Source organism: Amblyomma maculatum, chromosome 2, assembly GCF_055883805.1.
Source record: "Amblyomma maculatum isolate TAMU_Amacu chromosome 2, ASM5588380v1, whole genome shotgun sequence".
NCBI lineage: Eukaryota > Metazoa > Arthropoda > Arachnida > Ixodida > Ixodidae > Amblyomma > Amblyomma maculatum.
In genome coordinates this window covers 160149006-160176436 of record NC_139345.1, presented here as the reverse complement: position 1 = coordinate 160176436, position 27431 = coordinate 160149006, and the positions used below count along the sequence as shown (strand labels likewise).

Below are 27431 nucleotides of genomic sequence, written 5' to 3'. Positions count from 1 at the left end.
CAGCTGGTGATACTCGATTGCAGTGGCTGCCAGTTGCTATATCGAAAGCATCCAAGAAACTCCTAAAGCGGTAAAGAAGGAAACCGTAACTGAAGAAACATTTCAAGAAATGCTGTTCATCGGGAGTCTACTGTACAAGTGGTAGAATACCTCCTGGGGAAAGGTGTCGGCTCCGTCCTCACCACGAAACTCAAATAGTGGCCCCATTGAGGCTCTCTAAGGGAAAGTAAGGCTAACGTGCGGAGAGAACGACATGCTAAATGCGAGGGCCGTAATAGCGGCACTTGACCACATTGTCAAGACGGACGTTTCATCTTGGAGCAAAATCAAGGCAGTTTTCGTCGATGCCAAAGAAATCATTTTTGCTCGGCCACAATAAGTAAGCGAGGAAACGACAGAATTGTGGTGGCATCTCCTGTCATCCCATTACTGTCACATATTCCGGTTTAGCTTACGTCGATGGATACACTGATAAGTTAATCAGTTACCTCGGGGGTGACGCTGCGCTATCGTTTTTGAAACTAGCGAAAGAAGCAGCCCCATGACACTCTTCTGCGAGGACAAGAATTCTAGTGGACTGCATTATCCGAAACCAGAGTTTATTACCCTATTGGACAAGGTTTTCTTAAAAAAAAAAAAAAAAAGTACTTGTGCATCTACCACACACAAATGCTCTTGAAGTACTTCAAATCCTGATTCAAGCAGCACAATTGAGAATTCGTCATTGCTGAGTTCCCTTGAAGGAATTAACAACAGCCTATAAGGTCCGCTTCTTTGATATCTGAAAAATTTATCCGAATCCTCTTGTCAGTCAAGAAAGTGACAAACAGGAATTACAGGCCAGCTCCCTATATGAACAAACCGGCCAGGAAGATTGAGACTGAATTTTCTAGCCGCAGGTCACGTTTTGATGAATTGATGAATATATGTAGTACAATGTATAACTTTGAAATACAATTTTTTTTATTGTTTGCCGCTCTTTGCAATTAGGCATAACTGTTCATGCCCATTTCCTTTATTAAAAGTTGTTTATCTATGTATTAAACCGACTATGTCTGTTATACACGTACATACGTCTGTCACGAGAATACATATATATATTTTCTGTCTTTCAACCGTCATATTTGTTTTCAGCGGCGTGAGCGGTGTTGACTATATTTTATTCCTCGTACAAGATAAATTTTAGACGCTGATTACGGCGTCTTTGTATAAACCATAAGGAGTGAAATGTCGGACCTGCCAGTTGCAACTGAGGCGGGCGTAGCGAGGAGCGAGCGCGCGGTTCCCTTGCGCGTGAACGACGGTAGCAGAGGAAGAAGAGGGGTGCAGGAAATGGACGTGGCCATTATTGCCGCAATAGACGTCTCCTGCACTGCACCTGATTTCTGCCCCCAAAACAGGTTTGGCCGCCATGGTGAAGGGGTTTTTGCACTGCAGAGAAGCTGAAGGTCTCTTCGATTTGCCTGCACCAGCTCCACTAATTCAAGTAGTGCAGCACCGCCGTCCTCGTTTTGCCAGTGCCGCGCGCGCCGTCTGCACTTCTCTCCTCGTTTTGTCAAGGTGCAGGGCTAGTTCTGCACGAGTTCTCGCTCACTCTGCACTCGCTCCAGAAGAGGTGCTGAAAAAAGTGCAGCATGGCGTACGCTCCGCTTGGCCAAGAGCAGACGACGCTGCGCATCGTTCTGCATAGCTTTTGTAAAGTCCGTCTCCTTCAGAACCCGGACGGTTCGCTGCTAACGGATCCACAAATGGTTGCGTATACAAGGTAGTTGGGCTGCATGCTGGTGATTGGCATTTTGTTGATGGAGGAGCGGTATTGTATGTAGTTGTGGCCACATATGTAGTGGTACGTGGCCGCGATATACGGCACCTTCGCGCTCGTTGTCCTATGTAGTATTTTTTTTTTTTTATCGCGTTGTGACCCCGGAAGACGGGTGGATGCGAACAGAAATCAGTTGCGATCGATCGAGTTTCTGTCGTGCCAAGTGTGTGTGCCACAAGACAGCTTGCGCAGCGACTATGCGACATCAAACTTGTCGCCCACGGAGCACATAGAATGTCTGAGAGCGCAATGAGGTACAAACATACATGCGTCAGCTAGTGCTTTTGGACAGAAGTAAGTTCGTGGAAACCAATCAAGCGTCTTGTTAGGCAGTCTTAATTATTTAAACTAGTACTCGTGGCAACTGCTTACAACGTTAATTCTCTCGTACCCAGGCGCATGAATGGCACCAATTCGCAGACCGTCTGATATAACGATCGTGCGCAGTCGCACGTATTTGGTCAATTGGTGTCACTGTTAGTCGTCGTCACTTTCCGATCTAGCGCTGTAGGCCTACGGCAGCTGGCTTCGAAACTGGACGTGATCATGTTACAGCACGCGATGCATGATGCGCGCACGCGTCTGCTAGGTTGCAGAGTCTAGGCAACCTGCAGTGGCCAGGCGGCGCTAGTGGAGCGCAGCGTTCAGCGCCGCCAACGGCGGCGCCGAGTAATCTGAGTAGGCTGGCACGGTCGGGTTGCGTTCGCGTTGTACGGCTAGAAGCATCTCGGCTCTCATTTTCTGCAGTTTTAAGGCAATCGAATGTCTTGAGAGCTACTTCCGAAAACCGATACTGACGAAAGGACACTGCCTGTTCGAGAATGCTCATGTTTAAAACGTGAACGGTGTCGACGTCACCGCGAAGTGCGCGCCGCTCGCGACGGAACACCCGCGCGCACAGCTTTGAATGTCGCGTGAGTAGACGGGAATTTTTTTTAACGAAATTTATTCTCTCAGGGCATTAGTCGGATATGTGATGATGAATTAAGAAATAATTAAATGAATGAAAAATGTTGTAAACGTAGCTTTTCATTCACCTATTGCGTTCACACCTCATACCCAAACATTGAAAGTGCAGAAAGAACCTGAGAAGAGATTGATCGCCGTTTCTTCTTTTTTTGTTCTTGCTGTTTGATTACAGCAGCATAATAATTTCCTCGCGGTTTTGCTTTAAAGTTTAATACCATGATTTACACTTTTGTTCGTGGTGCACCTTTCGACAGTGCCGCGGAAGGAGGCATGGTGCGGTACCCGCTACGGATGTCGTGGCGATTGCAAGCACTGTGCGGTTGTAGCGTGCGTCATCAACGAAAACTGTGCGTGCCGGGGGCGGGGAGTAGGGGGCCTCCTACACCGTTGGAAAAATAAAGCCCTTAACAACAACAATAACTGGCATGCATTTTGTATCTCCGTACCTCAAGCTTAGGGAAAGCCGGCGGGAAATGCTGGCACTCAACGGCAAAGCTTTCGTAACGGAGGTCGTTAAGAGTTAGAATTTTTTACTGTTGTTACTAATGATGAAATATTCTATCGTCTGAGACAAGAGACTCTTGAGTAGCTTGAGCAGCCGGTGAAAGAAATATTTGGCGTGGAACAGTAGAACGAAGTTCCATTCTCAGCGTACACAGTATCACGGGCCTCTACACTCCGCCGCTTCAACTTTTTCAGCACCTTAAGAACTAATTTACAGATAAATATGCTTATTGAAATCTGTAATTGGAAGTTTTGAAGATATTTTGGCTTTGTGGTTCCGAATAGACACCGCATTAGAAATCCGGTTCACAGATCCACGAACATTTTTTTTTTTTTTTTTTTTATTTCGCCTCCGTTGAAATGCGGCTGGAATACGATGCTGCGGCTGCACGGCTTTGTTGATTTTCTGGACGTATGCCACTCGATCTTGCACAGCATATACCAGTACACGCCAAATTTTAAAGCGCGTACTGAGTAGTGTGCCCCAACCAGCGTGCGACTCCCCGAGTCAGAAGTTTATACCATTTCCTCCGCTCACGGGCAATCGTCTTATTTTAGCTTCTTGGCGTCTGTAGGCCAATGGCCCCATAACAAAACAAATTTCAGTTACATTACTCTCTCGCAGCCAATATCTCCTTCTCTCATCATTCTCCCAGCAAGCGGTACGCTTAGGTCTCCTTCGTGATTGTGGTAATCTTTCTCGCCGCCCTTGCGCTTATTTTTATTCTTGTTCACATCCGTAGTAGTCGAAGCATCGCACGAGACCACTGAAGTCACTAAATGAGTAAATCACACTCACTGAGATAACAAAACGCGAGCGCAGAAGGAACACAGCGGCCGCAACATATACGGCGTCAGCTTCTGCGCCGACTCAGTATTAGCTCCCGTCGGCCGCCAGGTGGCGCCACATGTCTCAGCAAACTCCATTGCAGGTTGCCTCTACACTTGCGTACTCGTTTTGGCAGCTGGCGCCGCACGCCAGTGTCGGAACTGGCACTGCACGCTCACGTGACCACCTGGCACCGCTGCAGCACTTTTCAGAACTAGTGCAGCCAGTGCAAGCCAAATCGAAGAGACCTTCTAGGTTTCTTGACTAGCTTCAATACTTTGAAGGAGTGTAGTCACGCGCGCCTCTCCTGGCAATTGAATGAACTCACACTTTTGCTGCTTTTACCTAGATGGCGCTAGCAGTAAAAACCCTTTAATGACCGAATACAGGTGCAAATACTAATTATCACCATGGTTTGTGCTTATTTTAACTTTATTTTACAGTAATACAATATTTAAAAAAAGCCAACTCAAACAAGGCTCACGTTGTTGAGTATGACGGCCTTCTCGATTGAATGCAGTGTAGGAAAAATTGATTATATTTGAAGGCTCAGTATAATCGTGCTAATTGTATAAAGCGCAATTTGCGATCATTTTCACAAATAACTACTATTCTAGTTTCGCCATGCATGATTCCTAGGCTGTAGAATGAGCGGTTTTTCTGGTCAAGCTATGCGATGTGAGGCAGTATTACGGAAATCTTCAAATTGGAAAGGTAATTAAAAACGAACTAGCGAATAAATTTCGATGGAACTTCGTACACATAACTATTATAATGTGCGCCCGAAGTGGTAAAAATTTTACTGCTGTGCACGTTGATAAAGCGCAGATATTCGTGCCCAAAATAGCCAAACTTTACCATGTTGAAAAGGCTGCCGATTAAATACTGATTAAATTAAAACTAATTACGCGCCATGTTCCCTAATATAAATACCCATTCTATGTGTAGGCCAAAGGAAACTGTTCTAAGTGCAGCAGTTTCTTCAGCAAATTAATCCGGAGTTGGGTATATCAACGACGCTAGCGAATTTGTCATCTGCAGTACCACCTCTCATGCAGTTGATAACGATGGCACACTAAAGCAGCGCACATCATTTGACAGAGCGTATATTAAGCTTTCGAATGATGCCTACATTGCGATGTTCGAAAAAGAACAACGCGCAGAATGCTCACGCAAACATTGCCTAAAATGGCACATTCGCGCTGCCGGAGTGGGACCCCCGCCTTAACAACCACAGTACAGGTCCGACATAGTGAAGGTATGGGGGTGAACTGTCGTGCCCTCCCGAAAGGCACGACATAAAAGACAAGATTCTTGGTCAAAAACTGGCACAGTTTTTTTTACTAAGAATTTACACATCTTGTCTTTTAAGTCACATTTCATACCTTGCTGCCACCAGCTTAATTCCCTTTGATGGCTGTCCAGATACTGGACCCTGCCCATGTGAGGGCACAAGAGTAGAAAAAATGGCTTTTTCATTTTAACAAACAGCTCATTAGTAGTACCTATGCCAGCTGCTATGAAATGCAGTTTCTTTGGGTGCACCAGCACAAGAGGCCTAGCAAAAGCTTGGCAGCCTACTGAGAGCAGTTCATGCACCAGTCACTTTCAAAGGAGTGATGGCAACCATTGCTAGTCAACATGAGAGGTCTTGCATAGACCAGTTTTGGTGACGTAATGACAACAGGCACTGAACAATCGGCACCCAATTCCTGGACTTTGGAATTAGGTGGCCCATCCTGGAGAGATTTTATTGGCAACTTTCAGGCACTTTACAAAGAGCGAAATGCATCAGTTCATGGCAACCTGCTCATTTTCAGTGTGGACTTTCTTGAAAACAACACTAAGCCCTGAAATGCACTCGTTTTGGTTTAAAGTTTCTTTCCAGAGTAAGGCATCGAATAGGTATGCTTGGAATATTATTCTGTACATGAAAATTGTACACATAAAAAGGTTCTGAAAATGTGAGCAAAGATGAGCATTTCAAAACCCATTTTAAAGGTGGTCATCATCCTCTACAATAACAACGGAAGAGCCCTCTGAAGGTTCCTGTCCACTTTTTCGTTCATACTGCCGTTGAAGTTCTTCATACAACCTGCACACAAAAAACATACATAAATATGCATGCGATCAAACTATAACCCACTCAAACATGTCTCAAGCACTTAAGCTGCTTTTAAAAAGTATTTTCCCTCCAAGTAGCGTGCACACAGTCAGCAACACAGGATGTCACATAAATAGGAAGTCATTCTCTCTTGGTCTAACTGACCAGAAGAATACATGGAACTCTTAGCACTGTTGCAGTCTCACCTGCATTACACCTGCTTTGTTTCCTTTGTTCTGTCTGCTTTGTGTTTTTTTTCATCACTTTTGTTTGAGGTTAGAATTGGCTATACTGATTGTCTGCAGTGCACTGTATTTTTCTGCTTTGTTTTTAGGTACCTTAATGGCTAAGCATTAATTTTTACCCCTTTGCTTTCATTCAATGTCCTCAGCATCTTCACTACCCTTCGTTCCAGGCAAAAGGTGCAAGAGACGTTCATTATCCCCTTTGAGCACCATGCTGAGCAAAAAGGCAAAAACTTCTTTTTTAATGTTTTCTTGACAAGGTCCGAAGTTACCTGTAAAACTACAGCAGAAAATGAGTTTCAAAAATCTTTTACATTGCTGAATTTTTTTTTTATTAGTCCATAACAATTTCAGTGTATGAATAACACAACGTTTATTGAGGTATAACAAAATGTGAAAAACTCAGAAACTGAGTTTACAGATTTACCCGCTGTTACAACGGGCACGAAGGAGGAGTTGCGTGCATCGTCTGCTCGGAAGTGCTAGACATTGCAGTGAAGCTGTGGATTCATGAATTGCAAGCTTTTCCAGTAAGGGGGAAGCCTTGTGGGCAGCCGACTAATGGGATGGTGGTCCCTGTTTTCAATGATGACGGGGTAGCTTTCACTGCCCTTGCCTGGGGTGGGGATAGTCCTACCCGAGGCTTTGCCTGAATAGAGGCCAGATCCTGCTATGGTGTGCCGCCTCCACGCACAATGTGGCATAGTTAGATTTTGCAGTGAAAATAAATGTCTCCTGAGTGAGTGTGAAACACTTTGGTGCCTCTTTTAAAGTTGTGTTTTCCTTGGTTGTTATGGCTATTATTTTCTTTTCTTTTTCCCAGGTTGGGTGCGACTGTGTGTTTACAGCATGGTCACCTTCACAGTTTGCGCAGCATCATTTCAACTGCATTTGGCACAAGTTTATTAGCCGTGGAAACTGTGGCAGCCACGACCAAATATCTGGCACCTGAAGCCCCATTGAGGGTTTGGGATGTACGGTTAGACATTTACATATTTTCACATTTTTTTTCTTCTACAGATTTAGGAAGTTTGCTTCAGGAAAGTATGGTGAAGCACGCGGAGTTCAATTAAATGTTGACAACGGCATCATGCTTTGCTCTGGCAAATGGTCGTATGCTCTGGCAAGCGCTGCACCACGGCAGAATCTAAAGAACGAACCGCAAAGAGTGAAGGTGAATACCGCAATATCGTTTTCAGTACTTTATTTTGATGGAGGAGAATGACACAGAGGGGGCCGGACCGCTTCTCAGCACATACCCTTGTTGCCGGCTAGCGGTGAGTTGCGCATCTTATAGCAGCGCTCCTACAAATTCTATTCAAAACCAGATTTAGTGGGCGGTAGTTGTGGCAACTCTGCATTGCGGCAGCCGCCATGTTGCACGGTTCGAAACTAAAAATATAAAAAAATGTTTCTGACTCATTGGCTCCTGTCTGCTGGCCATTTCAAGATTAGAGTAATTCGACTCCTCCCTGTCACTGGCTGCTCGCTCGTCTGGCACCTGAGACACTTTGCAGTGCCATCTAGCCGTGCAACCACTTTGATTTCATCTATGCCGGCATTAAAAAACACCATAAGCACCCCCTTTCTCCCTCTGACGTTGCGTGCTGCATGCTATGGTTTCCTGTAGAGTCGCAATGATGTCATATGAATAAGCTCTATAGCGGAGAGCAGCCGTTCCCCGGCTATTCGGAGCGGCCTGGGAACTTCTGGCCATCCTTGTACATTATCACATTTTCTTCGCCAAGTTCTTCATGCATTTTTTTTTCTTCTGTCAGAGTCAAAATGTCATTTTGGACTCTGTTCAAAGATTGATGTGAAGCGATTGTTACAGGAATGTTCCCAACTAACATGAGTTTCGGAAGGTTGCAGTGCTAGTCTTTGCAAGTTCAAACAAGAGGTATGACGCGATATTGTAAGCTACCAGCTAACATATAAAGCCCCGCTTTGACCGTATGAATGTGCCTGCGTGGCCTAGGAATAATGTAAATGCAAGGGTCTTGGCAGGCTGATTCTGATATCGCCCTCCCATATGAAAGGAGAGGCCCGAATTGGCAGCGCCTGCCAAACCTAATGTCAGGAAGCTCCACGTCCAGTTAGTGCTTGGCCATGTCAGCTGCCAGCTACCACCTTCCACATAACCAAAGCGTATCAAGGCTTACACCCTAATACGTCCTCCTTTGGGGGCGTGGGCCCAGGGTGGCCCACCTTGACCTATGGCAGCCGTCATCTTGGGTGGCATCACGTGACCTAGGGTGGCCGCAAAGTGTGACACCTTCTGCAAACACCAATATGAGCCATTAAAGGCCTTAATATTATCGGGGTTGATTTTTCAGTTTTCCCTGCAAATCATATAATGGTTGGGGAAAGTTTCCAGTTTCTTTGGGAAAAATTACGTCGTAGCTTTGGTCTGACCTTTTTTTATTAAGGCAATCATTCTGTTTGGAAGAAGAAGCTATAAATTAAGTATATACTCCTCGACCATGGTGCCAACCACCCTGCATAAAGTTCACAAGGAGACAGGACAGGAACCTGCAACCAAGTTCTACCCACACCAGCTGTACACCATAACTATAATAAAACACGGCAGAACTCAGGGTAATCTGCCACACAAGGTTAACTCTAACTGACTGAAAAAAACAACAACAAAAACACCAGGGAGAAAACCAAGAAGAGAGGAGGGAAGTAGTGAAGATATGAAAGTGAGAAATGAAGGGGGCCAAGTGGTGCATATCCTCTACCAAGGGGCTTTAAAGATCCAAACAACTGACATCAGCTCAACGACTTGGGCCTGGACAGAGCAATTTCATGCTCAGCTAAGCACGGTGCTCAGGGTCTGTGATGTAGCTAAGTACACCGAGCATCTGCTTTAACAGATAACGCCAGCAAAGGGTTAGCACACTCATGTCGAGTGGTGTGCTGCCAGTATGTTGACGGGTAGCATGTCGCTGCAGGATGCACGCCATTAAGCGGTAACCGCATGAGGGGGCAGGCCTTAGCAATCCGTCACGCGACGCCGCCACCAACACCTGTCGTTGTCGCTGATGCATACCGCCCAGAGCGACGAGGCTCAGCGACAGAGAAGCGCGTTTTCAGCGTTGCTCTGTTACCGCCGCCTCGTAATTCGGTCACGGGGAGTGCAACCACGCTATATCCAATTTCTAGCACTAAACAGCATGAAGTATGATAAAACACTAATGAAATTTCTTGTAACGCATCGCATTTTAAAGGGTCACAGCGCAGCGGTGCGCTACTACACTGCGATGGTGACTTGCATTGCAAGCAGTGACTTTCTCCTGGCCCTTTCGAAAATTAACAATATCTAGCCACACTCGCCTTTTTTTTTCTTTTACTACCCTTCCAAGCTTTTACTGAATTGCCTAGATGCACTCATATATACACGAATCAGACGAAGTCAGCGCGTGCAGGAATTAGGTCCTTCGCACAAACAGGACTAGGAAGACAAACGTTACATGCAAAAACAAACAAAAAAAGCCAAAACGAAAGTTGAGCACTCTAAAGCTTTCTGCGATTGGCTGCCTTGCGAGCTGCTTCCGGGCGATATGTGAAATTTTCTAAAAAGCCAAAAACTGAGCGACAGTGACGAATGGCAATGCTTTGGCGGCCCTCAGCCTGTCATGGCATGTCGCCATGAATTGTTGCCTCATGCGGTTAGCGCTTTAGTGTCAATATATCAGATCAATCATCTGGGTTAAAGAGAAGCTCATCAGATTGCACCTTTTATATATCGAATTATTGACATATCAAACTATTTTGTGGTCCCCTTTGAGTTTGATATATCTGTACTGTAGAGTCAAACTGTACAGTAGTGGTAGGTGCCAGCCAAGGTGAGGTCTGAGCAGTGATACTTCAAGACAGGCACCAGCGAGCATACTTGTCGCATTTGCTGACAAAAGCACAATAAGGATGTGCTTAGACTGAGAAAGAAATGCTAGCTATTGTTCCTGGTCGTGTGAAATTCCAATACTACAATTTATGTGTGACCTAACCTACATAAGTACATAAGTATACTCCTGGAAAACAATCGTTTATTGCCACCACCTTACCCGATTTCCAAATTCAGCATTGGTCACAAAACAATGCAAACATTTTCATGTCAATCCAACCTTCCTGCCTCGATGAGCGCCAATATCAACAAAGCGTGGCATGAAATGAACTAATGTCCAGTTTCTGGTTCAGCCATGACAGCATGCACAAAATGGCCAAAGCCATTCTGGAGCTATAGAACTACTGGAGCTTGTGAGATGACTTATACACTCAAGACGGTCTAGTGCTTTGAAGCAACCACCTCATCATTCCTCCTAAGGTGCATACTGGTGTTCTTTCCTGCGGCACAGGTTGTAACAGCAAAGATGAAGGCCCGTGCACACAGCATTCTGTTTTGGAGGAGTACGAGCAGCGACACAGAGGAAGTGGCAAAAAGTTGCAAAATATCGCAAAAGTACAAGCATTCCAAGCATTTCATGGTAAATAGCTGACTTTTATCACCACAATAGATCTGAATATCTAATCTCTGTAGATATGTGTCATGACCAGCAAGTGAGTACTATAAAACATCTGAGTCAACTATGATACACTCACCTCTTTCCCTTTTCAATGCACTGCTCCAGGTCCTTTCTCTTTCTCTTCATCTCCCACAGCGACTGCATCTGGTCTTTCTGATGAGCCACACAAAAAAAAAAAAAGAGAGTAGCAAACAAAAATTACAGTCAAGATAGACAACGAGGGCCAGGTTGTAAACTGACTCTGGATGTGTCAATCAGCTTGCCTACAGACTGCAGGAGACAATGAGTTTCAGTAAGTGCCAATTTGTCAAATGGTAAAAAAGAAATTTTAGGAGTCTTATGAGGCCCTTATATTTTGACAGAGCTTTTTTTCAAGTTCTCCTTTCTCCTCTTTATTTTGATTACATCCATCAAATTGCACACCCTCTGCTCCTGCATATATTAAGATCTAAAGTAAGCCACACTGTGATCTTAGTTCAGATGATTCCTGTAGGTAATGCAGGTACAGCATCAAAACCATTTTTTCTTTTAAATATAACAGAATTTGGTCAAGTTTCATAATGGAAATGAATGAAAAAAATCTGCCACAGGCGATTTTCAAAAGTTAAGACATGCGAGAGAACCCTCCTCTAAAGCCACATTGAGGATTGAGAATGGTTAATCGTTAACAGAAGATGTATATAGCAATAAATATTAAGCCATAACAATATGCAGCCCACGAGGTTAGTGAAGGTAGGTGTACAGTTGAAAACAAGACAGCAACAACATTGATTTCCAACTATTTAGTTCCTAAATGCTTGTTAAATATCACAGCAAGAAATGTGGCTACACTTATAGCATATGGGATAAAATTTGGGCCACAGTCAAGATTCAGGCAGTTTCAACAATCCTTCACAAGTCATGAAGATGCCAGGCATAGCAAATAAGTTCGTTCTATGGACATGCGTCTACAGTAGTTATAACTGCCAGAAAAAAAATAGAATAGAAACAGATATTAAAGCAATTACCACTGTCAACATTTCTAGCAACAGCCTAGTTCCGACAGCTACCATAGTGGTAGCAGAAGATAAAATAAACTTTTTGCTTTTGTACTTAAATTTAAATAATCCTTTTAGACCACTTTCAGCTTTATACCCCAATGAAGAGCGGACATTAAGCTTCACGCCCCTTCCACTTGTCCTAACTTGTCTACCAAGCGCCTGTAAGTTATCAAATAACTCTATCGACAAAATCTTGAAAAGTGCATGAGGCTGAAAAGCATACATGCAGAGTAGTCAGCACGTTTTATTGGTCTGATAAGATGACATGATACGAGAGCAAATTTCTGTGGGAACTGCAAAGCTTTTTGGCCATAACTGACGTATCTGAACTGTGCCACACCTAGGATCACTGGGCAATATACCAGCTCAAATCAAATGGTTGTTTTGTGAGCTACTAGAGACATATCTGAAAGTCCGCTTGACTGGTATTGTACCCAACTTTGCAGGCCATGAGACATGCCATAGTGGAAGGCTATTTAACTTGTACCACTTTTTAACATGTATCAATGTCTCTGCACACAAGCTTTCCATCTTCACGGAACCGCAGTCACAGCCAAACTTGTTAGCTTGTGTTCAAAAGTCAACACAATGCTGCTGAATCACAGCAGTGGATCTCATTTAGTAGAAAAAGGCTGTGCATTAAGATTTTGAAATTGGCATCTTTAGTGTAACGTAAACATTGACAACAGAGAAGCAGTGCAACCACCAGCAGAAAAAGAGAGACGATGCACAGATGAAGACACTCTCATGCTGTAAAAGACAGTAGCCACATAAAGAAGACAAAGGTAGATGCCAAGCATGGGGATCCACTTGCTACAACTGCAACAATAAAATCACTTTGCTTGGCTTGGCTGTGCAGATCACAGAGAGAAAGTCAAGCGTCAAGAGTTCAAGAAGTGGAGGACAGCAGATACACCTGACCTCCGGAAGAGCTGTACTGCATAAAAGGCAAAAAGTTCGATTCTCCCTACAGTAGCAGAACTTGAGGAAGTTAGTATAGAATTTTGCGTAGACTAAGGAGCCGGAGTCAGTGTGGTCCAAGAAAGGGCTTGGAGGGAGCGGCTGAGAACACCACTACAAGAAGCAAGCACGCATTCTGTGCTGTATGGAGTGAATGCAGTCCTTCCAATGTTAGGTGTTTTCGAAACCAAGATGCAAGCCAGAGAGAGAAGAATGTTGAGACAAACATCTATGGCCATCAAAGAGGAACATGTATCCCTAGTGAGCTACAAAACACGAGTGGCCTAGATATCATACGAGCCCTAAATGGAGTTGCCAGCGACCCCTGTGTAGATTATGCGAAAGACTTTTCAAACATTTTGAAGGGATTGGGAAAATTGAATAACTTCTAAGCAACACTCCAAACCAAGAAGGAAGGATGTCCATAGTCTTCCTACACAGCAAAAGCTTATCTAAGTTGCAAAAGGGAGTGGAGAAAAGAGGTCCAGACTAGATCACTTGACATAATCGAGGTATGCAGCAATAGGACTGACCCTGTAGGTTTCTTCAGTAGGATGAACCCCAAAACAGATTGACCCAAATGCAGTAATAAATGTCGACATGTGGGAGCTTAAATGTAGCTACCAAGCAAGAAATAAAGATATCTCTGGTATCCTGAATGATGTCATGCTCTTCCCAAAGTTGGATTTGAATGAAGGCTATTAATAGCTTGATTCTGCGGAGACATCACGACAGACATACCAGCAAAACCTTTCCTAAGACTGCTTTCAAGTTCTTCTCATACAAACACAGAATCAATAACATTAGTGACAAAATTTCAGTCTGGAAGCATTCTTAAAGAGCATGCCTCTAGCCGGACTTACTGTAAACAACACGAGATATAAGACAGCAATAAGAGCAAAGTTCTTGAGACATACATTCTCAGGTTTGGCATCCCAGCAAACCCGAAAAAAGTCGAGGCATTCAAGACCATAACTTTACCAAAGAGTCGCTCAGCATTTTGAAGCTTGTTGGGATCGTAAACTACTGTAGGAGATTAATTGAAGATTCAGGACTAGAAGGGATATGTACAATGCCGAAGAAAGAGAGAAAAAACTAGCATCTTCACATGATATAGCTGATTGGTTTAGGTTAGTTTATGGAGTTCAGCATCTCAAAACAACTCAAAATATAATGAACGTCATAGTGAAGGGCTCTGGATAATTTTGACCATCTGGGGTTGTTTAACATGCACTCACATTGCACAGTACACAGGTGCCTTGTGCATTGATACGCATTGATCTGCATTGATACGCCGCCATGATTGAACCCAAGACTCTCAGCTCAGTAGCCGAGTGCCCTAATCACTGAGCCATCGCTGCAGAGATATACTACAGGTGAACATTAATCCATAAAGAGAGGTGTTATCTTCAAGCATGCAAGGAAACACTGGTGAGCGTGTCAATGGTAAACATTTCACAGCGTACCTGACTAGATAAAGCTTTGCAATTGAGATGAACCATGAACTGCTCATCTCCAACCTTCACAATCCGAGCACAAAACTATCAGCCATATTGCAGAACCTAAACCTACAACTCTAACAGCATGAATATCAACTGGAGCACATACCGGGATGACAGCATTCAGCACGTTATATTTGCCAAAGCGTTAAAGGTGCACCCTTGCACCCATAGAAGGTCAAGCCACTCGAGAGAAAGTATTCTTATTATGTCAGCCATAGCAACAGCCATTAGTACAGTGACCAGAGTGGTAAAGTCTTACAATGATGATACAGTGATGCAGCAACCCAAGAAGGCCATCCACGAAGAAAACAAGGAAGCACAAAACAAAACGTGACCGACATCTGTTTTGAAGCTGTTTGGCTAGATTGCCAGGAACCTGCTGTCAACAATAAATGATGCCATCTTAAGAGGGGCCATATAAACTTTATGCCTGAGCAACAAAATTTGCACACAGAGCACATACACTTAGGTGCCACCAAAACAAGCTCACCACAGAAGAGAAGTGCTTTCTTAGGCTGGAACAGGATGTAGAAGTTGCTATACAGAATTGTCATTACTGCCAAAGCACTAACTACTTGGAGAGACCAACACCGCCGAACATGAATAGCCTCCTGAGAGGACCTCAGCAGGAATTAGCAGCCAATTTAAGGTGGAATGCAACCTCCGGGCAATAGTAAATGAATATTTTAGATTTCCCATGGTAACTGCACTCTGAAATGCTCTAAAAACTTGCCATTCATGGTGTGCCAATACTTTGGTTTTAAGATTAACTTTTCAAGCTGCAATGCCCCACTGAACCAAGATAGCAGTGCCTCTGCAGAGCCTGCTTGATTGCTCTCAAACAGAGCAAAATGCTTTAAACGCTTTTTTTTTGTGGCCTTAAATTAATTTCTTTTAGACACAGTGACACCAGGGAAAGTGAATTTAAATTATCTGTTGCTTCACTGTAGACTTTTATAAATTCACACAACATTTTCAGTGAATTGAAGATGCCATGGTTAAAGACCTTTTAGAGTTAGGATTAAAAAACCTAGGTTGGTGGGTCTTTGGGACCTGTGATTAAGACTTTATCCTCCCCCTTGCCCCTCCTTTTTTTTTGCACTCGAGAGAACTTCGCTACTGCTGCAGTGGTGGCAAAGGGCAAAGGAGAAGTTTCATCACATCCTCGGATGTGCTGGACAGTGTGCGGACGTGCAGGAACATTTTGGTTGGGCCGTGTACAGAGAGGCTTTAGGACTGGCTGACCTGGGGGTCTGTGCAACAGGTTGCTTTGTGGGCGTGGACTAGTGCAAGCTACATCTGCTAGGTGTAGTGCAGTGGTGGCGTAGCGGTAAAACATCCGCCTCGCATGCAAGAGGACCGGGGTTCGAATTCTCGACCGGGGCCACGTAATTCTCCACCGGATAAAAAAAAAAATAAGCGTGTTGATGGAATTGCATAAACAGGTTTGGGGTGCGACCTAATGTCGGTGAACACCTCCGGCAATGCACTTCCTCACCAGAACAAGAGTTGGCCACCCTGGTGCAGTAATTGGCCGAAACCAGTCACCAGCGGCTGCGAAACAACTGACCCCGGCGGCGGTCAGACCTGTGACGCAGTAGGGGGTGCTAAGAATTCCTGGCTCCACTGGACAGGCCGCCATTGGAAACTGACCCTGGCAAAGTCTAACACTAGAATCCTAGCTAGTGAAGCTAGTTTAGCAGTGCTCTTAGAGGAACTAGAGGGTATGAAATGGGATGTCATAGGGCTTAGTGAGGCTAAGAGGCCGAATGAGGCATATACTGTACTGAAGGATGGGCATGTACTGTGTTATCAAAGTTTACCGGAGAGACGAGAACTAGGAGTAGGTTTCCTTGCCAATAAGTATGTAGCGGGTAATATAGATGAATTTTATAGTATTAATGAGAGGTTGGCAGGCATCATAATAGCGGTATAAACTGAAGGTTGTACACGCCTATGCACCTACATGTAGTTATGATGAACAGGCAGTTGATAGGATAAGATATACGTTAATTTCTCTAGGAAGGTCTTGTGCTAGTAGCACAAGACCTAGCACAAGTAGTAGTCTTCTCACAGGGTCGGTGCCCCTATTCCAGGGCTCCGCTGAGCTTCGCTCCTCGCTGGGCATGCTGGATCAGACCTAGTTGGCAATCCAGATCGCCGCTGGAGAGCCGACTCTCCCACTGTTTCGTACTCGGGTCTTTTCGAAAGGTATCGTTATTTCTACATTGCAACGTGATGTGGTATAACGAAGGTTTGCTACCACACCATGGGCAGGTGTCCCGATATTGCGACGGGTAAATCTTGCTTAGGAAATGCAGGTTAGGGAATGTTCCTGTCTGCAGTCTTCGCCAGTACACTGCCTCTTGTTGTTTTAGATCCCGATGAGGCGGCGGATAGCGGATCCATACCCCCTTATAGTAGTTCAGAATGTCTGAGTATGTAGGGCCGACTCGCTCGGGTAGATCGTCCGATTGGGAGGAAGCTCGGCTCGTGTACCTTAGAGCTACCTCGTCGGCGCATTCGTTCCCCGCTATGTCGGTGTGTCCTGGCACCCAGTAGATGTGTGTGACTTCTGATGGGGTCGCGCTCTGGAGGAGCCTCAGCACGGCACGACCTATGCGGCCGTTCATGTAGTTACGGCACGCTTCTCTCGAATCTGTAAGAATGGTAAGGGACGTGTTGCTTCGATACCCGGCTATCTCCGCTAGAGCAATGGCCAGCTCCCCCCCTTCGGTTACTGTGCAATCCCTGACTGAGGAGCTAGCTAATTCCTTTAGGTTGGAATCAATAGCTACCGCCACTGCGCTGTTATGTGAGCTTCCTGTATACCGAGCCGCGCCCATGTATACCGTTGTGAATTTTGTAGCTAGATTTTGTTGTACATACTTCGCCCGGGCTGCCCTACGGGCCGCATGCAAGTTGGGGTCCATGTTCCGGGGAAGGGAGCTAACCTTTAGCGTCTGGCGAATTGCGTCCGGTATGCTCGCAGTACGATTCTCGATTTCTGCAGTTCCACCTAGCCCCAGTCGCCTAAGAAGCGAGCGCCCCGTAGGAGTCTGCTGGAGCCTGGCTATCTGCGTGACCAGTTGGGCTTCTTTGATCTCTTCGAAGGTGTTGTGAACGCCAAGAGCTAGTAGTTTTGCATTGGAGGTGTTCATTGGTAGGTGCAGGGCTGTCTTGTAAGCTTTGCGGATGATGATATCAGCACTTTCCACTTCCCCTTTGTTGAGGTTGAAATACGGGAGGGCGTAGCCCACGCAACTGAGTACCAGGCAGTTGAAAGCTTCTACGAAGATGTAAAATCGGCAATGCGAAAAGTAAAGACGCAGTGCACTGTACTAACGGGCGACTTTAATGCCAAGGTAGGGAAAAAGCAGGCAGGAGACCAGGCAGTAGGTGACTATGGCATTGGCTCTAGGAATAGCAGGGGGGAGTTATTAGTTGAGTTTGCAGAGCGTAATAACTTAGGAATCATGAATACCTTCTTCAGCAAACGGAAGAACCAGAAATGGACATGAAAAAGTCCTAACGGGGAGACTAAAAATGAAAATGACTTCATGCTGGGTTCAACCTCCGCCATTATGCAAGATGTAGAGGTAATCGGGAAAGTGTGATGCAGTGACCACAGGATGGTGAGGTCCTGAATTAGCCTAAATCTGAAGAAGGAATGCAACAGATTAGTAAGAAAGAAGTGCATCAACGAATTAGCGGTGAGGGTGAGGGCAGAAGAGTTTAGGATCTCGCTACAGAATAGATATTCAGCTCTAACCGAGGATGGCGACATTACCCTAGAAGTGCGCTGAGTGCGCTGTAGAAGTAGGCGGTAGGCAAGCTGTCTAAGGAGATGAAACATTTAATTAAGAAACGCCAGAGTATGAAAGCTTCCAATCCAACAGACCAGATAAAATTGGCTGAGATATCAAAGCTAATCAATAAGCACAAAGTGGCCGATATAAGGAAGTATAACATGGAGAAAATTGAGCATGCTGTAAAGAGTGAGAGTAGCCTTAAATCGGTGAAGAAGAAATTGGGCATAGGCAAAAATCAGATGTATGCGGTAAGGGACAAGGCGGGCAACGTCATCACGAATATGGACAAGATGGTCAAAGAAGCTGAGGAGTTCTATACTGATCTCTACAGTAGCCAAAGTAGTCAGGACCATAATGAGATTGGCGGTAGGGAAGAACAGTCTCATGTTCCACCAGTGACGAAGGACGAGGTAAAGAAAGCAATAGAAACCACGAAAACGGGGAAAATAGCTGGAGAGGATGAGATAAGCATAGATTTGTTGAAGGACGGGGGAATATCATGCCGGAAAAACTGCCCACCTTGTATACGCAGTGCCTGGTGTCAGCGACGGTACCGGAACCATGGAAGAACGCAAACATTATTCTAGTTCATAAGAAAGGGGACGCTAAGGACCTTTAAAACTACAGACCAATCAGCTTACAGTCTGTTACGTATAAGGTATTTACTAAGGCAGTCGCTAATAGAATCAGGACAACCTTAGACTGCAATCAAGTAAAGGATCAAGCAGGGTTTCGGAAACGGTACTCCACTATCAATCATATCCATACCGTCAACCAGGTGATAAAAAAATGCTCGGAATGTAACCAGCCCTTATACATAGCATTCATTGATTACGAAAAAGCATTTGACTCAGTAGAAATCTCGGCGGTGATGCAGGCATTGCGAAATCAGGGAATAGACGAGCCGTACGTGAAAGTGCTGGAAGATATATATAGTGGCTGCACAACGACCATAGTTCTGCATAAAGGAAGTAACAAAATTCCCATAAAGAAAGATGTTAGGCAAGGAGACACGATCTCCCCTGTGCTATTCACGGCTTGCTTAGAGGAAGTATTCAGAGACTTGCAATGGAAGCAGTTAGGGATAAAGTTAGATGAAGAATACCACAGTAATCTGCAATTTGCTCATGACATTGCCTTGCTAAGTAATTCAGGAGATGAACAGCAAAGAATAATGGGAGAACTAGACAGGAAAAGTAGAAAGGTAGGCTTGAAAATCAATATGCAGAAGACTAAGGTGATGTTCAACAGCCTCGGGAAGGAACAGCAGTTTACGATTGGTAGTGAAGCACTGGAAGTAGTAGGCAAATATGTCTACTTAGAACAGGTAGTAACCGCAGACCCGGACCATGAAATGGAAATAACTGGAAGAATAAGATTGGGATGGAGTGCATTTGGCAAGCACTTGCAGATTATGACAAGCAGCTCACGAGGAAAGTATACAACAGTTGCATCTTACCTGTGCTCACCTATGGGGCTGAAACGTGGAGGCTAACCAAGAGGGTGTTACTTAAGTTGGGGACAACGCAGAGGGCTATGGAACGAAAAATGGTAGGGGTAACATTAAGAGATAGGAGGCATGCAGAGTAGGTCAGAGAAATAAGTTACTGACATTCTAGTGGAAATCAAGAAGAAGAAATGGACATGGGCAAGACATGTAGCGCGAAGAGAGGGTAACCGATGGTCGCTTAGGGTAACAAACTGGATAGGGAAGGAAAGCGCAGCAGGGGGTGAGAGAAAGTTAGGTGGGCGGATGAGGTTAAGAAGTTCGCAGGGGTCAAGTCGATGCAGCTAGCACAGAACCGGGTTAATTAAAGAAATATGGCAGAGGCCTTCGCTTGGCAGTGGGTATAGCCAGGCTGCTGCTGCTGCTGATGATGATATCTACTAGAGGCGCTGCTGGCATTTCCCTAGGCTCACGTGTGGCCTGGGCAGATGCCGATGACCACTGCGATTCCACCCCTACCACACCACAATGGAGTATGGTGCACATTAAATCAAAAGCAGACTGTGTGCTTCCTTGAAGGTTAAATTTCCTTTTAATTTGAGTGCGATAATCTTTTTTCTTTTTTTCCACACTGGGCAGGCACATGAGTAAGCAGGATGGCTGCCCCACAGTTAGCACAAAGATAATGTCAAACTTTGCAGTTACCTGAGAGATGTTCATAAGAGGCACACTTGGCACAGGTGAGATGACCTCAGCAGCAGCGCCGCAGCTTAGGAATGTAGGGTCCCAGTATGACTTTTGTGTGGCTGCTTCCACAGGGTAAGGGAGTGTGCTCAATGTGAAGGTGAGGACAAAGTGCTTGCTTTCGATTTCGTCCTTGTCATGCCTTATGTCATGCCTTACTTTCATTCCGAATACATTAGTCCCACTTTGCTCTTTTAGTACATCTAGCAGTTCTTTCTCAGTCATGTATTTCAAGTCATCATCAGAAAGGACACCATGAAAAGTGTTCTTTGATTGGTGTGGACTAATCCAAACGCAGTTACTCCTGAAAGCTTCTCATACTGATGGTGATACAATGCTTCCAAAAAGAGGTTTCATTTTCTAGCTTTTTTATCTGATATCCTCAGCCTATGACATCTTTGAACCAGTGAATGGTGAGACATGGCTCGCTATTTTTTCTGAGCGCTCACTGTGAATCACTTGGAAGTAGGGAAAAGTGTTTTTGGTCCTCAGGAAAAATTGGGCAGTTTGGTTGGAGGACGATCGGATGAAAAAGATTCCGCTATAAGAAAGATATTTCTTTCAGCCAGGATGGTAGCCATCCACCATGGTGCCCAACAAGGGAACGAGACAGGAACTTGCAAGGAAGTCCTGCCCAGGCAGCCATATACCCTGACCAATGCCAAGAACGGCTTAACACAGGGTGGTTAGCCACACATGGTTAACCTTTGCTGCCAGGAAAGAGGAAAAACCAAGAAGTGAGAAGGAGGCAGGAAAGTTGTAAGTAAGAAGACAGAAAAGTAGAAGACAAAGAGGAGCACAGGAAAAGGAGACTGCTGATGACCCCCTGTCGGGTCAGCTCAAAGGTGTCATCTACAAGCAGGCACCAAAGTGGTGTGTTGCCTCCGCCAAGGGGCCTTGAAGGTCCTACACTCTGCATCGGCCCAACCACTCTGATCCCCATTTTCCCGGATATAGCGATGCCACATAAGGATAAGCATTGGTGCCTGGTGTCCATGTAGCCACACAGCATACCAAACAAATACTTAGCAGCAGCCCACTGTGGGGCTCTTTCCTTTGTGGCAAGCTCCATACATGCGCTAGCATCAACTATTGGGCAACACGACACAGAAATCTTGCCACCCACTGGTTATGTTTTGTGGTGAAAGCAGGGACATGCTGTATAACTGAGAATTTCAGGGGCACTGTATTTATTGTTTCTGATGGTAGCAACAGCATCTGCAAGCCTTTATCAGCTAATTTATTTGTTACAAGTACCTACAGCACCCATGGGACATTACTGTAGGGGGATTAACAGCAGGTTATGTCACAAGCAAATCAAACATTGGGAACAGGTCACCAAGCTAACACAACATACGAATGAATGAACCACTTGTTAGTATAACATTACCATAAGATACTTCGTCCCATCACTAATAATAATGATGACAATAATAACAATGATGCAAAGATGTTTCACCTTATTGACAGTTTGAATAGTGTCATTTATCAGATATAATGCAATGCTTGTTTTTGTTTTGCCAGTAAATTTCACATGGAAAAGCTAGGATATATTTAATGCCATTCCCCAGCTCAAACACCTGTAAGCAACTTTGTCTGAGCGGGTCTGTAATGGATTCAAACCATCAAGGCATGTGATGGGGGGCATACAAAACGCAACCAAAACGCAATACAAAACGTCAGCATATAGTATGACAGTGGATTTGAGGCTGACAGGCTGCGAACAAGCTTTAGTCCAACCATATATTGCCACCACAATCACCCTGATTCTTACCATGTTCTAAAATGCAAAACATGTTATGTTATAAGCATCACCAAAAAGCCTGCTCACCTCGTGTTCTTCCAGTTTATTAGGATCAAGTACTTCGAGCTGAAAGGCCTTGTCTAGTGCTTGCATGACCCTAAGAAAGGAAAAGGAAAAAATGAAAATTAGGAGGCTCAAGTTTTGGAAGCAGGCAAAATATGGAGAAGAAAAACCACCAGAAAGACAAAACAGACTTATTCCTGCATGTGAGATTACGTTCGTAACTGGACATGCACAGTTTCATTTGATTCAGTGACAGAGCATAAAATTGTTCTGTGCAGATTTTTTCAGAGGTGATCCGATTTGATTTAAATAGGGGTATTAGGTGTTTTATTGTTTCTAAAATCAGTAAGAAAATTCAGACAGTTATTTTCTTGTAGCTCAAATTTAGGTGTAAATCATGTTATTTAGCACAAATTTCTGAAATGCAGTTTCTTCTGGTAACATTTTGCAGCAATATAAGTTACTAATAGTGTTCATTTTTGTACGTGACGTATAATGCTGTAAATTTTGCTGATTTAACTAATAATCTTTATAACCAATAACCAAAAAAGAGCTGTCTGCCAAATCCAATATTCTTCCATTAATAAAACCTCCTGTTAATGTAGATGACTTGAACAACGGACTTCTTTGTTTTTTTTGCTACCAATCTTCTTCACTGCATTAGCACCTTACTAGCCCTCTCATGAAACCTTGCTGTCCGGAAATGACAGGATTCAAACACACAAAGCCCATTATTTTTTGTCACATTAATATAGACAGTAGGACTTCCAATCTTGACTGCTCTAACAAGATATTTCTTTACCTATAACTTGAGTACAGGATACCAGAAAAAGGCAATGCGAAAAGTGAACGCCCGAATGACAGACGTTTTTTTATGGTCTCATGCTTTGCACTGTCAAAGCGGCTGGTTGGCATGCATCAACAGTAGTTGTACTGCGTGAATGGCTGCGAAGACAATGCTCTCTGCAGTCTGTGCTATGTTGAGAGCTGACTAAATACTGATAAACACAAGTCACTCGTGGGACACAGCGAATCGTAATACAAGATACTCCATCAAGCATCTGATGAACCACGAAGTGCTCCATACTGATACATAATGATCACTAGGATGACGCATTTTAAATTCCCAAGAATATCTCTACATCCCTAACTTACACACCATTTGGCTGGGAGCTGAAGTGCTCATACTGAGGAGCCATAACTGTTTTATGGGCAGGTTTGGTGGGAGCCAAAGTGTCCGCATTAACAAGCCATAACTGCGCAGCCATTTAGTCGTGCGCGTCACAATATACTGTGCAACCTTTTCGAAGCCATGCAAAATTTTCTGGCCTTTACACACAAAACATTCATTCAGACAATAGCAATCATCCTAAATGGAGAACCATCATGGAAAAGGATGGTAGCTTTGGTGGTACCCTATACAGTGACAGCAATAAGCTGTAGTCTGTACTCAAGTTTTGACTCCTCGCTTCTAAAATGTACTGTTTGAATATATCCTCAAATTACAGTGTCACAAGTGGCAAGTCTTGAAAGGAATTTAAAATCTTAATTGGAAAAACTGCTTTGGAATCTGCCAATTTCTGTGCTGTGTTACCAGCTTAATATACTAGAAAAGTAAATTCTTATAAGGTACATTTTTGGGTTAGAAAGTGGTTCTGATTCGATTTTTAAAAACATTTGGGTTGTAAGATGCAAGTGATTCACTCGAAAACAAAGAACTCCAGCTAGAAAAAGAAAGAAAGAAATGAGGCAGCAATTTGCACACTTGCTTAAATGACACGTCTTTACTGCTTGTAACATGCGAAAACTGAAATCACTGAATGAAGATCAAAGCAACATCAACAAGTGTCTACATCCAAGGACAAAGCAAACATTATATTGAATGTTTTGGATAAAACACATAACTACTACAAGGTTGTACTAAATGATAATAAAAATTACTGAACATCTGGACAGTACATCTGAATTACAGGCATTGAATGGCCAATGTTGTGTTTTTAATTCGAGGCACTAGATGGGCTCAACAGCAGTCAGCGTGGACTTAATCTGTCCAAGGATTACAAGTATAGAAGTCTACACGAATCATGGCAGTTGCCCTGTGTTATTTTTCATGCCGAGTTAATATGCAATGAAATAGTATCAATACAACAATATGCACAGCTGTGGTGAACGCCAAATTATTTTTCTTGCACACAGAATCTGACTGATACAGTGAAAAAAAGTGTACCCTGCATAGCACATACACACATACACTCAGTTGCACTATCTGATGCTAGTTAATCTAAGTGTTACATCATTGTGTACCACAGTAATGCAAGTTACATTGGCCTCCTTCAGCTACCATTATGTGCAGAAAAAAGCAGATGCTAGTGGGAATATTAGTGCAATTTACTCATTCGAAAAAAATTCAGGAGAATTATATATGAGCTTCTACAGTTAACACCTGATGATTAGGCTGGGCGGTTTTGGCATATGTTTAAAGGAACGACCAGCTAAAAGGACCCTACCTTCTGAAGGTGCACAAAAAAGATATATATATATATATATATATATATATATATATATATATATTTTTTTTTTTTTTCATATTTGCCCATTCCAGCTGATTGTGGCCCTAGAACTCAAATCAACATCTAGAAAGCGAATGGTTCTAAAAATGCCAGCAGTTATTCAGCACTAATGAGCAATTTAATTTGAAAACTCCCGTGTGCACGTAAGGCCAACTCTCATTTGTTAAACGGGCTGGTGCCGAGGGTTTTGTTTCTGTTATCCAATTATTTTGTCCTGCTGCTTTACCAGTGTCGCTATACTCCTAGGGCTTAATCCCGTGTGCGCCGTACACCTAATATGTGATTGCTACACTGGCACTTGCTGGCATGGCGAATGCTCGTGGTATCTCGTGATTTGACCCGCAATGCACCACGTGCCAGCCACATATGTCTCTACCGACAACACATTTCGATCTCACGAAAGCCTTTTTTCGATCTCACAAAAAAAGATGAAGTTAGCTGGGGACACAAGGGAGAGATGCACAGTCATTTTGTTAATGCTGTGACAGCTGGTTGCAAGCTCTAATGAACAAGAAATTTAGAAATTTTCAAATATTAAAACATCCCTTTGATAACCTGAAGGTCATGAAAACTTAGAAGTTGGCCTCTTTGCTTAATTTCGGCCAATTTCGTGTCTCTGGCGTGGCGTGGCACACCTACCATTTAGAGTTGCATAGTTTTCTACATTGCACTCAACTTAAGTAGAATCATTTTCGTCAGCCTCCACATTTCAGCCTCATAAGTACAGATACAGCTGTTGTACACCTTCCTCCTGAGTGATACCGGTAAGCTGCTAGTCATAATCTGTGAGTAGTTGCCAAATGCACTCCATCCCATTTTTATTCTCCTAGTAGTTTCCCAATCATGGTTCGCATCTGCGGTTATTACCCGTCCTAACTGGATATATTCACCTATCATTTCCAGTGATTCGCTGCCTACTGTAAACTGCTGTTGTTTTCCAAGGCTGTTGAATATTACCTTAGTCTTCTGCATATTAATTTTTAGGCCCATCTTTCTGCTTTTTCTGTTTAGGCCAAAAATCATTCTTTACAATTCATCCCCTGAGTTACCTAGCAAGGCAATGTCACCAGCGTCGCAGATTACTGAGGTATTCTCCATCAACTCTTATCCCTAACTGCTCCCATTCCAAGTCAGACTTCCTTTAGGCAAGTTGTGAATAGTACTGGGGAGAATGTGCCACCTTGCCTACCCCCTTTTTTAGAAGAATTCTATTACTTTTTGTATGGAGAACTATAGTTGACATGCAGCAGAATTAGCATGTTTTTAGCGAATGCATTTGCATAATGTTCAGACACAGACGGCACAGCAGGCTTTATACATGATTTTTGCCGTCGCAAGCTTAAAAATGAAAGAATTTGTGAGTGTCACTAGATCTAAAATGTGGGCCTTATGTGGAGGATATAAAGCTTTCTGAAAGTTGCTGTTATATGTCTGCGGTAGCGCGGTGGTTGTTTCTGTTTCGTAGTGTTTCTTGTACGATTGACATGTTGGACCCAGTCGCCATGGTAATGTCTGCGTTAATTATGGGCACTGTCAGACATCTGCTCTTTGCAGTCTGTTGGCTTAAAAATTCGTTATATTTGCTTCAGCATTGCAGAATATTCCAGCCCTCGTATACGTAGGTCCCTGTATTTGTGCTGACCGTGTAATTAAACTTGCCCCCGTAATAAGACAAATGCTCACTTGTCCGAGGTGCTGAGAAGCAGCTCCTTGCTCTCTGTGCTGGCGTCTGGTTTTGACAGCAGTACTCTCCTAGTTCCGAGACCAGAAAAACAGAACAAGGAAATGAGCACAACGCATCTCCAACCAAACTTGCCGCTTTGCATTTGACGGATTTTGCGCCGCTCACCCGATCGCCTGGTGCAGTAAGTCTTCGCATATTTCTTTCATCTCAGTAGGTATTTGTCGATCCTTGTCCAAAGACGTACTGAAAGAAACCTTCCTTTTGAAGGGGTGTTTGATAGGCGGCGAAGCTTGCTCTCGCTCTTCCATGCTGCCGCAGTACACAACACCACAATGATGGTCACTCGCAAACTGTTTAGTCACAAACTTCCCGCGAAATAAAAAAAAAAAATAATAAGGAAAGCTAGTTGCGCCAAATAGATTGAAAGTTGCGTATCAGATGCCGAAATAAAGAAATAATTAAAAACTACTGTAATTTCCAAGTCGTCCTTCAGAATATAACTAATCTTTTAGATGTTTATTTATTTATAAATGTCGACTGTTTAACTAAAAGACGTAACTATGACCGGCTTCGCCAACGGACGTCCGACTTGCGTCCGACACTACCAACACGCTACGGCGGTAGTTTTGAGTTTTGATACGTTCGTTGGTTGGAGAAGGAATCGGTAAGAAACATTTGTTACTCGTACTAATTCGTTACACAAGTGATGCTCTCCTAGCACCCATGATGAAACTGCAAGACGCCGTGACGACCTTCATACAGTAAAGAGCTGCACTAGTATCTGCTGTGATCGGACCTGTGTCACCTCGATTTCCATTCCATTTATGCAGGCGTTGCAGAAAGCTTGAGACACGGTTGCGAGGCAT

The 27431-nt window shown here is 43.9% G+C and overlaps 1 protein-coding gene across 1 annotated transcript; it reads right to left on the bottom strand.

Moving 5' to 3' along the window:
• Positions 1-5815: 5815 nt before the first annotated feature.
• LOC146200299 (uncharacterized) lies at positions 5816-26955 on the bottom strand. The gene is made up of 5 exons (XM_084595467.1): positions 26731-26955; positions 26565-26633; positions 22336-22405; positions 11076-11152; positions 5816-6219 (listed from the first exon to the last, which is right to left on the bottom strand). Exons 1-5 carry the CDS (start codon positions 26871-26873, stop codon positions 6120-6122), a joined length of 459 nt encoding a protein of 152 aa, XP_084451593.1. The 5' UTR covers positions 26874-26955; the 3' UTR covers positions 5816-6119.
• Between the last annotated feature and the right edge of the window lie 476 nt (positions 26956-27431).

What these genes read in the sequence shown, in the direction of transcription:
- LOC146200299 (XM_084595467.1), bottom strand. Translation starts at nt 26,873, where the DNA reads ATGGAAGAGCGAGAGCAAGCTTCGCCGCCTATCAAACACCCCTTCAAA. An exon ending in TTACTGCACCAGGCGATCGG is followed by an intron (nt 26,634 to 26,730) that starts GTGAGCGGCGCA and finishes TCTCGGAACTAG; the next exon opens with GAGAGTACTGCTGTCAAAAC. An exon ending in CTTCTCAGCACCTCGGACAA is followed by an intron (nt 22,406 to 26,564) that starts GTGAGCATTTGT and finishes TTCCTTTCTTAG; the next exon opens with GGTCATGCAAGCACTAGACA.